The 16,153-nt window shown below is 43.8% G+C and overlaps 1 protein-coding gene across 2 annotated transcripts in view; it reads left to right on the top strand.

The window, feature by feature from the left end:
• LOC138589011 (inositol polyphosphate-5-phosphatase A) overlaps positions 1–16,153 on the top strand; it is a 177,762-nt gene that overhangs the window by 90,130 nt on the left and 71,479 nt on the right. For both annotated transcript variants that reach the window (XM_069659282.1, XM_069659281.1), the window contains exons 5-6: positions 8,082–8,145; positions 9,864–9,967. In XM_069659282.1, coding sequence (XP_069515383.1) covers positions 8,082–8,145; positions 9,864–9,967 — 168 coding nt within the window. The remainder of the gene's footprint in view (positions 1–8,081; positions 8,146–9,863; positions 9,968–16,153) is intronic.

The raw sequence follows: 16,153 nt of genomic DNA on the forward strand, positions 1-16,153 counted from the left end.
ACCCCCAGAGACAAGGGCTCCTTCAGGACGTGACGGATGGCTCCAACACTCGGGGCCGCTTTCAAATCACAGGAAGTGACAGAGGAAGTTTTAATGAGAGTTTTGTCTGTGTATCCAGTCAGGCCTTCCAGGCAGCCGATGAATAATAGACACTGTGGCTCAATACTCTGAATACTCAATCAATGGCTCCGGGAGAGGGCCTTGGCAAACACATATGGCAGCCGGGGCGGGCGGTGGGCTCAGGAGGGGCAGAAAATACTTCTCCATCTGTATCTGCGGCCTGAAAAAGCATCTCTATTGATGCCGCTCACTTTTGTGCTGCCGTGTTTTCCTTCCGCGGGATGACAAACAGGCTGTTTGTGCAGTATTGGAGATTTGTGCAGAGAAGGTGCTCTTTGAGCCCCAGACCCTGCATATCAATGGCTCCCTCGCTGGGACACGGAGGCCTGGAATAGATATGTGCTCCCTTACATTCCCACAGCATGCAGCTCTATTGTCTGCTGCAGCGTTCAGCCTCTGCTCGGTGATATAAGAAGAATTCAGCCGCTCTTTGGTGACTAATGAGGATATTATGCAGCTATTAGTCAGAGCTCATGTCTCTGCCTCCTCTCTGAGCTGTTTTGACACAGCGTGTGTTTCTGATAGATCGTAACACCATTCCTCCATGACAGCACATCTGATTGACCTTTCCGATAAGACTCTGCGTGTGTGTGTGTACATTTCCCAGTCGTTTCCGTGCTTGTGTTTCTATGTGATGCTGGAGTGTGGCATCGCCGTGACAGATGAGAGGACTCCTGGGAATTCTGAGCAATGAGGAATAAACTGGAAAACAGCCCATCCTGTCTCTGCTGTCCAGAGAGCAAAATGCCACAGAGACATTTCTCTGGTGGTGTGTGAGCCTCGCAGTGAGCATCACCTGATCACAACACTGCATCACTTTACAGGAAGTGCACAGATTGTCTGTAGTAATAAGATCAGCGGGTTATATCGCAGAACATGAGAGCAGACGCTCTGAGCAGCCGTGGGAGACTGTTCTTCGAATAAGTCTGTTTAAAATGAAAACTAAAAAAGCTGCACTTCATTGTTTTTGCAACACAAATCTAAGGCGTCCATTTTTTAAGTCATCACTCGATGACATCATTGTGTTACGTTATAAAATGTGTGGACGCACGGGCAGCAGAGAGAGGAGGTGAACTCGACAGCAGGAAGTCATGTTTGCATAATCCTGTTTAAATTGATCTCGAATGAAATCAATAATAACTAGAGCATAACTTAGATTATCTTCAGGTTTTACAGTTTGATGCATATGAAGCATTTAAAGATACTCAGACATTTTAAAACTAAACACAATCTCAGAGGAACATTTATTCAGAAAACAAGTAGTTAGAAGCGATGCTGAACTTCATTGTGCTCCAACAAAGGGAGTTAATCTGTGGAGCAGCTGCAGTGAAGAAATGAAAACATGTCAAACATGAAGCAAGTTTAAACAAATCTTCATCTTCATCACGAGTGTGTATCTGTTTTTTTGCCTGGTTAAATAGTGTCTGTATTCTTTCGTGTTATTTTGAATGCTTCGGCCCGGACCGAGGTGATAGAGTTTATAGGAAGAAGGGGTCGGACTCGATACGCTTTTTTCACTTCATCCTTTTTCTAGTTATAAATTGAGACTCAGAAAAAATGTGGTTATTGCGATTTGCCTTATGTTATATGTTTTTTTTCTTTTTCTTTTATGTTGTCATTTTAAATATCTTTAAATCAAACAACATTATGATCAGCTGAAATACCCATGATGCAACTATAAAAGCCTTTACACTCTGCTCATAAAATCTCCAAACACTAAAACTTAGAATATATTTTGTTGCTGCATTTAGAATTATTTTAGATGGATAAATGTTTGGTGTGTTGATGTGAGAAAATCAGGTGAAAAAGATGCATTTTTCTGTTATTCATGACACAATGAAAACATACTGGCAGACTATTTCTACTGCAGAGTCCTGCAGATGAACAGGATGTAAACAAACCCCCAAACTGAAACACGACTGATAGAAATGACACAAACTGTTTTAACCCTCCGTCACATGTTACAGACTTCGACATGTGTTCTCAGAGCCAAAGAGAACACGCTCACATTTCCTGTTTAGTCCAACCTGCAGTCCAACAAATATCTTTATAAAAGAAAGCAGCAAATGTCAAGCAGTAGGGGAGTTAAGGATTGTTATTGCATAAAAAACATTTAAACATTTGACTAAATCTCCTTAACAAAGTCCTGTCGTGCTGCAGAGATGTTAGCAGATGTTTGTTTGATACAGACCCAAACAAAGGTCACAGCTTCATCATTTTATTGAGTTATTTTCTGCTAAATACAAAACAAGTGATGCAAAAATCATTCCCACTCATGGTGACTCGTTATTAAAATGTAATAACTCAAAAACTAAATGCAGCCAGATTTTTCTGTGTGCGAGGAAAAGTGCATAACAGCATCAGGAATGAGCCGTTTAAGATCAGAACAACCACGTACATCCACATGTCCAGAGTCAGCTCCCCTTGTTAGAGCTCTATATGAGTGCATCATCTCTTTAACACACACACTCATCAGCTGCTGCACACAGCCATCAGCCTGCACTCTGCAGAACATTACCCTGAGGCTGTACAGTGACACGGCAATGACACCGCAGTGTGTGTGTGTGTCGGCTCTCCTGGGACCGGACTCTCTCCCTCCGCACAGATTGGAGGTGAGACCTTGAAGAAAAATTATTACTTTTATGTTTGCTTTATGGCTCATTTTTCACATTAAACGCAGAAAATCTATGCGGAGGTCACAGAATTCCTGCTTCCCGCCGCAGCCAGGACTCATCTCTGCAGCCCCGGGTATCGATAAAGCATTCAGCGGAGCACAGTATGCAGGCTATGTACTGCTGCTCGCAAGTCTCTATTTTCCACAGACAGTCTATTGGGACTTGTTCAGCCTGTATCTGCTGGGGCTTTTGGAAATGTCAGCTACACACACACACACACACACACACACACACACACACACACACACCTTGCATCAGCGTGCCCTTCTTATCTGTGAGTCCGATACAAGCTGTGATAAGAGACAGCTCTGCCAGGACGAGTCATAAACCGCCTTTTATGGCCGCTTATTGTCTTTCCATCTACAATTATGGTGATTACTCATCTCCCCTCCCTCCTCCCCCCTCCTCCCCCGCGGCCCTCACGCTGCACTTAATAGAGTGCATTTTACTAATGGAAAATTAAGTAGCCGCCGTGGCAGTGGGGTTTATAAATATGTAAAATATACTTTTAATTATTTCAAGTGAATGTGGCAGCTAATCAATAAAGAGGGACGTGACAAACATACGTCTGACACGGGCCATTGTGGAGCTCCTGGTGGCGGATCAGCGCGGCCTGTCAGCGCAGCGCGGCCCTAATGAAGGCCAGGAGGCTGTCATGAGAGCAGACACGTGGATTAATTGTGCCCTGCTAATATAATAGCTTCTTCATGAAGAGTGCCGCAGGAGGAAGAGGAGGGAGAGCAGCTGATGTCAGATAAATATTTATCAGGGTGCAGGGTTAAGTAGATCTCCGCGATTACACGGATAGCCACTTAAGCAGAGCTGTTGATCATTTATTTGAGGAGAGATTCATGCCCGTTTGTTTGGTGTCATATTCATTCAGTTTGTTGTGGTCTGGAGGAGAGAGGGACTGTGGAGGGATGGAGAGACAGAGAGAGAGAGAGAGAGAGGGACAGAGAGAGAGAGAGAGACACAGAGAGAGAGAGGGACAGAGAGAGACACAGAGAGAGACACGGAGTGAGAGAGAGACACGGAGTGAGAGAGAGACAGAGAGACACGGAGTGAGAGAGAGACAGAGAGACATGGAGAGAGAGAGACAGAGGGACACGGAGAGAGAGAAGGAGAGGGACAGAGAGAGAGAGGGAGAGAGGGCGAGAGAGAGACACAGAGAGAGAGACACGGATAGAGAGAGAGACAGAGACACGGAGAGAGAGGGACAGAGAGAGGGACAGAGACAGAGAGACACAGAGAGAGAGAGAGAGACAAGCGAGAGATACAGAGAGAGAGGCTGCTTCTTGTTTAAGGTTTCATCATTTAGTTCTTCAGTTCGGCTTTATTTTTATTTGTTACATAAAATCAGATCAAGACTCTTTGCATTACATTACTTTTCTTCTTCTTCCTCCTGTTCTTCTTCTTCTTCCTCCTGTTCTGCTTCTTCTTCCTCCTGTTCTTCTTCTTCTTCCTCCTGTTCTTCTTCTTCTCCCTCCTGTTCTCCTGTTCTTCTTCTTCTTCCTCCTGTTCTTCTTCTTCTCCCTCCTGTTCTCCTGTTCTTCTTCTTCTTCCTCCTGTTCTTCTTCTTCTCCCTCCTGTTCTCCTGTTCTTCTTCTTCTTCCTCCTGTTCTTCTTCCTAATGAAATCAGTCACTGAGTGTGTCTTTTATTGCTGTTATGATTATTTTGTTGAGGAAAGTCAGAAGGTCTTATCAAATAAAGACATTTCTTATTTTTTTCACTTTTTTTTTTTTACATTTCCATGACAACACAGACGAGAGAAAGCAACAAAAGACTAAAAACATGAAAACGTCTGGATTCAATGTCTCAAAAAGAAAACGTTTCTCTTCTCTCATCATGTCCAGCAGTTCGTCCTCCTGTCTTTTCGTTGTCCGTCTCTCTTGGCATCGCTCCTCTTGAACTCTTCCAATCATATCTTTCATTCACAACTTTCACCCGTTCGTCTTCTGTTGACGATTCTGCCTCGTACCGTCTCTTTGTGACGCCCTTCTTACAAGCTGCCAACAAGACGTGCAGCAAATACCTGTCTTCTGTTGGTCACATGACATCTCCTGTCATGTGACCAAAGTACAGCACCATACGTGACAGAGGGATGTCACAGCCAGTTCAGCTCTTTATATAATGTTTCCTCTTCTGTGCATCAGGTGTTGGTATATTGTAGTTGTATAATAACTCCAGTCATGGTTCTAAGAACATCATCACAGTGACAGTAAATCCTCTTTAAGAAGCAAAAACATTTCCACTTTCACTTCTTCATTTCGATTTTTGCAGATTGAAGATTCGATGAAGACTGAAGTCAAACTTTTGCTGTTGTCTTTGAGCCGCTGTGTGACCTTTTTAGAGTTTCAGCTGATCATTATTTATAAATAGATTTATCTGTTGGGTATTTTTCCAATAAATTGATTAATAATTTCTAAGAAAACAGTCAGAATAAAGAGAAAAGGCCATCACAGCATCCCCGAGCACACGGTGATTGTGTGTATAGCTCTATAGTTTGTCCTCGTGTTGGAGCAGCAGTAAATCTTTCTTCTTAATAAACTCTTTTTTCATTTCCTTCCATCTTTTATTAAAATATTTGCCTCTTGCTTCTCCATCACACACTTTGATGAATCGACTAATTGTTTCTGCAGTCACACTTTGGCTTTCTGAAGGAATCACAGGTCTGAGATTTAATTTCTAATAGAGTGAAATCTGTCATTTTTCTCCATAATTCCCCGCGCGTCATAAATCACAGCCGTCATTCTGACTCGACTACCTGCTGAAATATTTCCACAAACAGCAGCAGTTAGCATAGTGGCAGCGTGTTGACGGATGGCTCAGTTTTCCCTCCCCCGGCCCGCTCTCATATCCATCTCTGCCTGCGCCTGTTGTCGGCACTTTAAGGTGAAAGAGAACATAAAGACGAGTGAGCGCAGATCCGTGCAGGGGGGCCTTCCTGGAAGCCGTCCTCTCGCTATGGGAAGCTGTGACCTTGAGTCCTGCTTCGCCCAGCGCCGCCCCCCCCACCTCCCTCCTCTTCCTCAGCCTCCGTCAGAGCAGGAGGGGGTCCGGGTCACCAGCCGCCGTTCTCATCAATTAAATGTGCGACAGTGTTTTCCGTCGGCTGAACTTATATGTCAAGGAGATGGGCAGGACCTCATGTTTGTGCTTTTGACAAATCAGCAAATGTTTAATCTCAAGATGTGCCGGCGCTCATAAATAATGCAGAGAGCGAGCGCGCCGGCCCAAACTGTCCCCCAGCGAGCCGGGGAGACGCGTCTGCAGGAGGAACCCTCCAGACTGAATCCTCCTGCATGCACGGAGCCTTTTCTGCTGCACGTCTCCTTCTTCTCCTGATCACACCCAAATAAATCCATCGCTCCTTCTTTTAGCGTACCTGAGACTTTACCTCCATCATGTCCCGCCTCAAATCTTTGCTGATTTTTATCTGAAACTCTTTTATCTTAGCAGAGGTGGTGAAAGTACACACGCTTTTTAATCAAGTAGACGTAAAGATACCGAAGTATCATCCAGTCCAGGCTGTGAAACGTCCTCACAGTATGAAGTAGGACGTGTCCCTCTGAAGGACATTACTCCCGGCTGTTTCTGTGCTAAGCTAACTGAAGCTCACCTCATATTTGGAGACTGTTAAAGTCGGCCATGTTGGCTGCTTCACTTTCCTCCATGTGGCTCCTCCCGGTCGCTCACAGACGTCACATGTTGTCTGTTTGTCTTCACACGTCTCTTACCTCCTTTTCTTCATGTGACGTCTGTCCTGTGTGACATGACCTGATGGAGAAGTTGCTCTTGATGTTTGGACGGTGCATCGTAATGATGCAAAAATCTAAATGATAGGAAAATGCATTAAAGATGAAGTAACGAGCCTGTTTAGGAGATATAAGTAGTAAAACTCTCCTTATGTACAGTAACTAAGTGTTTGTACTTTGTTACTTCCCTCTGTGCTCTTACGTTGTATTAAAAGTTGCACTCCACCCCCTCCCGCTCCCTTTGAGGGCAGAAGGAGACAGAATTATCCCGAGCTGAGAGTCTGCTGCGATCTCAAAGACAGAGCGGATTGAGCCTGAGCTTTGCCTCCGTTTGCCCTAAATGTAAAGAGGGCGACAGAAAGCAGTGTAGCGGACTGTGAACCGCATCAAATCCCCTCTCTGCACCTCTCCCACTCCGTCTTCTTCCCACACACTTTGATTGGCTCGTCCCCCGACTGGGAAAGTTTCCTGATTGTTCACAGGGAAAATTAAGATTTTAAGCCTATTGAAGTCGATCTTTGCTCGTTCAAAAGTCCATCTGAATGTGTCCTTTGAAAGCTCCGATTGTTGACTCGTCACATTAGAAGAGTCTGAGCCCGGAGCGTACTGTACGGGAAGCACGGTGCACCTGTTGTTGTGTAGTGGTGGTGTGTAGTGTGCTGTGGAGTGTGTTAAAGAGCACAGTTTATTAGTCGAGTGTTGTGGCGTTGGGTCAAAGCTCTGCACACTCATGGAGGACAGATTAGGAGCTGCATGAGAAACAATGTGAAGATGTTCTAATTTATCTCTTCCTCCCTGTGTGGATGTTTTATTACTGCTTTTATTTTTGGCTCGTTACACTGGAGGAATCCTGACCTACAAACAAGCTGAGCTAATGTTAGCGACAGCCCGGCTAGCAGCCTCTCCTGCCCTCCTGTGTCTGCCGTTAGGTGTCGGAAAAACCCGGATCTTTATACTTTAAACGTGTCCTTTCTTTCTGCTTTACCTTGTTCATTGTCTTAACTTCAAATTTAATGAATGCAGTTTTAAAATATGAATAAAAAAACACTGATAGCTGACACTTAGCTAGCTTTGACTAACTTTACGCTCTCTGCTAGCATCCCACCGTTCTTCTTTGCAGCTCTTTGACAGTACTTGCTAGTTGCAGACAGAATTTATATCACTGCTGTGAAGTGTTTTGTTTAAGTAGAAACAAGTTGATGTTTTGGGAAGCTGATTAATCATGCTATCTGATTGGTGCATTGACTGGCTTCGTGCTCATATCCGATACCACATTTTAGGCTGTATCGGAGGCATTTCCGTCACTGGTATTGGAACAACTCTAGAAATAATAGTTCTTGAACCTGTTGGAAGTTTCGCCAAAATGATTAGTAATGTAAGAGTATTACTTCCCCTTTTTCATGTGAAGAATCTTGACTTGCTCTCGGACTGGATCCACATCAAATAAACAGCTAAATATCTTGAAATCATTTACAGAAAATGTCTCCACATCTCACCGACCTTCCTCTCTCTTCCTCTCTCTCTTTCAGGCTCTGGGAAGTTTCTACTTTATCCACGAGTCTTTGAAAAACATCCACCAGTTTGATTTCAAAGGTGAGTGCCCCCCCCCTCAAACACACACACACACACACCGCTGTGTCAAAATAAAAGCCCCACACGGTGCCCCCTCATCCCACCCCTGCATATCACACACAACCATTTGCAGGCTATTCCCGCTTCCATCAGAGCCAGCACGCTGAGATTGGCTCTGAGGATAATGTGAAGGCAGGCCCACCGGATGGTAATGCTTATTAATATTAGGATTTAATTCATAAGATTTCGGGCCTGCAGTAATGGTGTGCGGCGGGTTATTGGACAGTTACGGCGGTCTCATCAGCCTGCCGTGTCAGAGGGCCCCGGGGTCCGGCGGCCGCGCTAATTAAAGAGGGGATATAGATGTGGAGGCGCCTTGCTTTCTATTAGACCAGAGTCAGCATTAGCACCCGTTACCCCAGTGAAGGACAGGGCGCAGGCAGGGGAGGGGTCAGGAGGTCCCCCTGTACACACACACACACACACACACACACGTTTAAAGATTTGATTTAAAGTCAGAAATACATAGAATACTCTTCATGCTGTGGAGCCGAGCTGTCGGCCTTCTTCACAGGTTTTTGACCTTTCAGAGTAAGAAACAAAGTCAACAAGTCAGAAGTCTTTTTAAGTATAGTGTGTTGATAGAGATGATGAACTTTGGGCTGTTTCTATTTTATATGTATAAATCAGCCTCCAACACAGAGCAGAAGTAAAGATGACAACAGGCAGCATCACTCTTTAGCCTGCATGTTGGACACTAAAACATTCCAGCCGGCTGATTTCTCCCTGTGCAGGTCACATCACATCACTGTTGTAGATCTTTGTAAGTTTTCATCAGACGTCTGGAAGTTATATGAGAAACGTGCTAAGCTAATGTTAGCAGCAGCTCGGCTAACAGCCTCTGAATCTGTGCCAAAGAGATTATTAACGTGAAACTGCTTTGTTCAGTGTTGTATCAGTTTTAATTACTGTGTGTCTGTTTTGGAGAGGAGGAGACCTCTGTGGATACCTCAGCTCCCTGTAGGCACCTTGTGTGAAGGAATCCTCACATTAAATCTGAGCTAACGTCATTAGCTGCAGCTCAGCTTGCAGCCCCTCCTGACCTCCTGTTTGCTGAGGAGCATCTGAGAGACTAACACAGAATGCAGACACTATCTTTGTTACTTCCAGCTTCTGTGACATGTTACATCATCCTCTGTGACAAAGAGATATTAGCTGCTTATTAACAGAGACTTTTATTCTCTCTGTGGTTTAAAGGAAATTCAGCTTCCTGCACAGATTGACGTCAAAACAAAACAAACTCTGACTGTTCACAAATATATATCATGACCTTGCCTCACATAGCGTTTTCAATAACTGTGTTAACAGTATCACATTACACTGCTGATCCTGATATGAAGAACAACAAAAACCTTTAAAGCATTCAAAGGAGAAACTCTCCTCCTGGTTGGCTCGGTTATTTTAGGGCTCTATTCAGGGTCAGTGTTAACAAACTAAGATGATCTTCCTGTGAGATCAAAGACTGAGATGAATGATTTCCCCCATGCTGAGCCCTCTCCTCTCTTCCTGCTGTTCTTTATTCTGACCAGCAGGTGGTGCAGTTGTCTGAGCAGCAGTGAGCTCATTTAATCCGGAAGTTCAGACTCTCACAAACACAGCGGGCCTCCAGAGATGAACCTGCCATGTTTGTTAGAATAAACTGTCTCCTGTTCTCTCTCCTCTGTCCGTCTCGTCTTTAGCCAAGAAATTCAAGAAGGTGGTGGGGAAGGAGACGTACTCGGAGACACTAGAAACCACCCCCTCGCTGGAGAAGGAGAAGTTTCCACAGGACTACTTTCCTGAGGTGGGTGAAGCGAGGGTCACTACACCTGACTGACTGATGGAGGTGCTTTTAATGACAGAGCTGTAAATTTAAAGTACAGCTCCTTCTGCACTTTAAACCACACAGATCCTTTACTGTTGTTTATAAGAAGACAAAACATCATTTAATTCTTCTGATATATTTTCCCTTAAACAAGACTGCCAAAAAAGATGATAAAATAGGGGAACTTTGTGGTTTTATTCTGTTTATTTTAGGCATCCGCAATGCCCAGTCATCTATAATTTATACAAACAAAGATTTAATTTATAGATTTGTCTCTGAGTATTTTATTTTTTAGTTTTGTCAAATTTCATTTTCTGCTGCAAGAAAATCCAAGAAAAATGAGGCGAAAGAATTTAAATCAAGAATCAGAGAGTGTCCTTGTTATGTCGAGGACATGAGTTCATACTTTTTCATTTTCTATGCATCGTTTTTGTTTGTTTTCCCGTCACATTTCCAGCTGAAACTGATCTGAAGACAAATCATTCTAAAACATCGAAACCATGAATCAGAGAAAGTCCTCGCTGTGTCGGCCGTGTCCCATGATGCATCTCTCTGCTCACTCCGCTGTGTTTCAGCTTCCTAGCCTCGGTGTGTGTGTGCTGCGCGCTCAGAGGGGGAGCTGAGCGCCGAGCATGTCTGTGCTGATATAGTAATAAAGAGCACGGCCGCCCGTGTGTCATCCCCGCACTCCCCACTCATCTGTCAACCATGCTCCGCCGGCCGCCTCGGCAAATATATGCAAAACAGACGGATACGGCCCCTTCACACACTTCCCCCCAATTTCCGTCTCTTTCACACACTGCAGGACTCCCCAGCCTCGCAAACACTCACACACACACACACACACACACACACACACTCAACCTCTCGGTTTCCCTCTTTCCCATTGCACAGATGATCTAAAACCAATTACACTGATTGAAGCCGTTTAGAATGATTACAGCAGAAGTATTGTTCTGCATTTAACAGGACGAGGACAGAAAACAAACCAGCGTGAGAGGAGAGAAAGGAGTGTGTGTGCGTGCACGTGTGTGCGTGTGTGCGTGTGTGTGTGTGTGTGTGCGTGTGTGTGTGCGTGTGTGTGTGTGTGCGTGTGTGTGCAGGAGGGGCAGATGAGAAAAGTTTTGCCCGGTGATTTATGCCTCCTTCCCGGCTGCGATATGAATCTGGGATGATGCTCCAGAGAGCAGCACTCCAGATAATGTTAGCCCATTTAAAAAGAGCAGATTTGTGTAGTCTATCAGGGTCGCCGAGTATTTTTTCTCCTCCTCCTCCTCCTCCTCCTCCTCCTGCTCCGTAGTGAGAAATTGGTTGTTATCATAGATCACAGATACTGCTCAAACCTCTTATGAAAGATGAATTAATTTCACTAATGCTTTAATGCAAAGCTCTCATGAGGGAGGCAGACTGGTGATAACCCCTGCCTCGTCCCCGCTTCCTCCGCCGCTGATTTATGCCCTCTTTTAGTAGATGAAACCGCCTAGATTTGCCATCCATCTGCAGCTTTGAGGAATCCTATTACACGCGGATCCTGGACCCGGCAGACCGCCGCACACGAGCCTCCCGAACCAGTCGCTCGGGTCCCCCAGCTGCGGGTCACGCAGCCGAGTAATTGTTGTAAGAAACGCGGAGCAGGATGATTTAAAGTGAATAAAAGAGACGCAGAGGGCGGGTCTTCTTGTTTACATGCTCGTAAGTGATCAAAGCGGAGAAATAACGAGTGTGAGAGATTCATCCTGAGGCTCACAGGAAGGTTAGAGAGTGACAGCAGACAGCACAGGTGCATGCTGGGAGACAGATGTGTGTTCCTCAGCTCGTGTCTTACCTTTACAGTCCACCATTAATAAAGTGTCACTGAGCGGGCTGCTGATGACATCATGCAGCGGGTGTGTGTGTGTGTGTGTGTGTGTGTGTGTGTGTGTGTGTGTGTGTGCGTGTGTGTCCAATAGAGAGAACATGTCAGTCAGAACGTTTCCCTGCACGTCACCTGTTCAGACACATTCGAGGTTCTAAAGATTATTTAAACTTTGGATTAATCCGTCTATAATTCTGCTGATTATTTTCTGGATTAATTGACGAGTGTTTGATCTATAAAATATCTGAAAATGTTAAAAAACATCCAGAAAGAAGTCATTAAATATCTTGTTTTCTCCCAACACAAAGAGATTTGTTTCCATTGAAGTGGATAAAAACAAGAACGTTTCCGCTTTCGTAAAAGAGAAATTAAACTGGTAAATCAATGATCCAAATAGTTTTCTATTCATAAACTAATTGATATTTAATTAATAGTTGCAGCTCTATATATTATTAGATTTCTTCTACAGACAAGATTCCCTCAGTGGTTTTACCAAAGACAAAGGTGACGTCTAAATAGTTGCAAGTTTTTCCAAATGTTTATTTTACACTGATTTTGTAATTGAACAGTTTATGTTATTAATCAGCTTTGAACTGGACCCAGAAACATGTTCTAATTACACCTTTATTAACTATTTATATATTTCAAATCATATCTCTGCTGGTCTCCCCTGATGATCTAAACTCTTTTATCTCTTCCAAAGTTACAGCAAAAGGTGCCGTTTCCTCCTCAAACAAACATGTAAAGAGCTGATTTTAACGTTTAACTATGACGCTTTTGTCTTTACTTAATTATGATTTCACTTATTAACACCTTTTGTTTGTTTTTATTAATTTAATTGATTTAATGACCGCCGCGTATGACTTTGCTTTGCTCTCTTTAATGCACAGACTCTAAAACTTTCTGACGAGTGCTTTATACATAAATTATTAATATTATTTTCTTGACATCTTGTAGACAAAACCTCTAATCAATTAATGTAGAAAAAGATCGACAGATTCATCCACAGTGAAAACAGTTGTTGGTTGCATCTTTAAATCATCAATATTAAACTTCCTGTCAGCAGACTCATCAGTTAATTACCTCATTGTTTAACTCCACACTGCTACATTTGAGACAGCTAAATTAATCCAAACACCTCTCTCCTTCCTGAGTAATATTTCTTTGATTGGACACATTTTCCTTTCCGTCAGGCTCCTGGAGCTTTTTTCTCTTAGCTTTTAAAAAGTGTCATAAGTGAAATATTGGATAAAATCACTTCCTGCTTGATTCTGATTTAAGTGACAGCGCGTCCATATGCAAAGCATCCCTTCTTTCCGTAATCCCTGCCTGAGTTATAGCTCGAGTGAAGGAGAGAGCGGCCGGGACATTAATTGAAATGCTGAATAAGAAGGAAGTGGACAAAATTGTGGGTCCATTTCTTCTGAAAGGTCGGCATGATGGATTTGGCGGCTTACGTTACCCGTTGTTCCGTCAATCTCTCCACCTCCCCAGCGGGCATTAATATATTTATTTGTTTGGCGCGGTAATACATGCCTCCAAAAACCATTGCATCATAAGGATTTGTCATTGCCTTATATAAATAAAGTATACGACCCGGACCTTAATGTGCCCTTGCTATTGATTGTTTTACACCGAAGAGAAAGAGAGAAGGCAGCAGTGGACAGGCTGTAGATCAACATCCATAACAGTTTGTATTTGTTGTTTGGCAGCGCGAGCGTGTCCATAAAAGCATTGACTTTTCATGCTGCCCTCTGTAGTCGCTCTGATACAGGGCTGTGATTACTTTCAAGTTCTGCCCCCGATGAAAGTTAACTTCCCTCATGTTCCCCTCCTTTGATTTAAGCTCCACACGTGATTCATGGACGCCATGGTAAGGAGATGAAGTCATTTAAACGGGCATCGCTTGTAAAACGCTCTCTGCATTTATCACCAGACAAGACACCTGTGACACACATGTGACGGCAGGATCCATGACACTGTAAGGAGCTCATAAACGAGGGGATAGTGTTTAAATGAAAGCTTGTTTTTATTCGTACAAAAGGAAGAGAAAAAATGTCCTGATTTTAAAGGTGAAATCTGCTGAAAAATCTATTTTAGCTGCTTCCTTGTTGTTTAAAGGGGAATTGTGGTATTTCTAAACCTGGACCATGCGTTGTTGTTTTTTTTACGTATTTAGGGATCTAAAAGACTAAAAGGTACTAAAAGTTTTAGAATTAATCCAGTTTAGCCTGCCGCAGTGAAACAGGCTGTAATGGCTGCAACATAATCCTTGATGGATCAAAGTGCGTCCACTAAAAGTTCTTGTTGTTTCCACTGACAGGCTCAGATTGTTATTCTAAGTGTGTGACAACATCACAGAAAGGATCCCTACAGAGATAGACCTTTTTGTTACAGAGGAAGATGATTGTTTTAACCACAAACAGACGTTACGTCGCTCTCTGCAAACACACCAGACTCCATTCATAAAAACAGTAAATTTACCGCACAGATGATGGGAGTTCCTGATCTACTGCTGCCTTGACAAGTTAGCTTGTTTGTGTTTTTGTTTGACTTTATTGTTAAAATTGTTTATTTCAGATGCAACACAATATTATTGTAATACACATTAACACAAACAAAACAAAGCAATGGCAGCAACAGCAAAATTAGCAACTCCTGTGTTCTGTGAGGTAAAAATACTGATTTTGTAAATGGAGTCTGGTGTGTTTGCAGAGAGCGATGTAACGCTTGTTTTGTGGTTAAAAAAAATTCTCTATCTCAGTCGGGATCCTGTCGGTCATGTTGTCACACACTTAGAATAATAATCTATATATATATAATATTTCCCCTTTAAATGTTTTATCGTCTATTAATTCACCATAACAAGTCTTTAAACACTTTGCCTTCCTGCGTCAGTTCAGTGTAATATTTAAGTGTTGACAGTGACAGAGACGGCTCCCTATACATGTGCTGCATCTTTACTGGAACACACACACACACAGCCACACATACATGTGCTGTCCAGTCATATAACCCCTCATGTGAGGCCCCCTCTTATTTAAAGCCCTCCTGGATGATGGAATAAAGATAAATGTGAGTGTCCAGCAGGGCTCAAATCAATCAGCGTTTGTGTGTATTACTTATTACTCACAGTGCATTTCTGTCACAGGGCTTTTGTGTCACCCCCCTCCTCACCCCCCTCCCTCCCTGCACTCCTCTATCACCCCCCTCCCTCCAAACATCACCCCGCCATAATATTATTTATGGGGGTCAGACTTTGAGCTGAAATATAAGAAAGGTCAAAGAATCAAACGGGATGGACCGGGAACAACGGCGGGAGGGTGTTTTGGACATGGACTTGGATCGTGTGTGTGTGTGTGTGTGTGTGTGTGTGTGTGTGTGTGTGTGTGTGTGTGTATTTGTGTGTGTGTGTGTGTGTGTGTGTGTGTGTGTGTGTGTGTGTGTGTGTGTGTGTGTGTGTGTATCCTGACTGTGACATTTTATAGAAGCATAATTTTCCATTGGTCACAACTGGGGAGTTTTATGTAGTGGTTTACAGTGTCTCCTTTTTTCTCCATCACCCCATCTTCTCTCTGTTTTTCACCTAATTTCTCATCTGTCCATCTGTCTGTCTCTTTCTGCGTGTGTGTGTGTGTGTGTGTGTGTGTGTGTTGCGGTCAGTCGGTGTCTGTGTATGTGTATATTGCCTGACACCCCCTGGATGTGACCCTCCGTGTTGCTGCCGTTCATCACTGTCATGGGCGGAGACGCCATCGCTGACCTGTGGAAGGTCAGCCAATGTCACCCCGAGCCTCGTGACCTTTTACCGTCGCCCTTTGACTCCCTCCCTCGCCCACCTCCCCCCCCGTTTCCCCCTCCCACCTGAGTCTTAACATCCACAGAACCTGATGTCTGCTCTGATTACACGTCACATATTCATTTCCTGCAGATGTAGTATATTGGCTAAATTCATCTGTTATTAAGTGTGTGTGTGTGTGTGTGTGTGTGCGTGTGTGTGTGTGTGTGTGTGTGTGTGTGTGTGTGTGTGTGTGTGTGGACGGGGGAGGCAGGGGCGAGGGAGGGAGGGGGTGATGATGATGTTTGAGCAGGAGATTAAATGGGGCTGGACAGCATCTGTGTCATCGTCTCTGCTCCAACAACAACCAAATCATGATGTCATCATGTCGGCCAATAGAGAGGGACTATTTTCTTCTTCTGTGCTTTTATTGATTGCGCGAGATAACATCCTACTACAAAATAAAAGCACATAAATCAGGTGAAATAGAAAGCAGAGTGTGTCTTATGTCCTGATATGCAGATGCTCCTTC

This window comes from Semicossyphus pulcher, unplaced genomic scaffold (genome assembly GCF_022749685.1).
Source record: "Semicossyphus pulcher isolate SPU_LCO1_2020_fin unplaced genomic scaffold, fSemPul1.0.p SCAF_12, whole genome shotgun sequence".
In the NCBI taxonomy this organism is placed as follows: domain Eukaryota; kingdom Metazoa; phylum Chordata; class Actinopteri; order Labriformes; family Labridae; genus Semicossyphus; species Semicossyphus pulcher.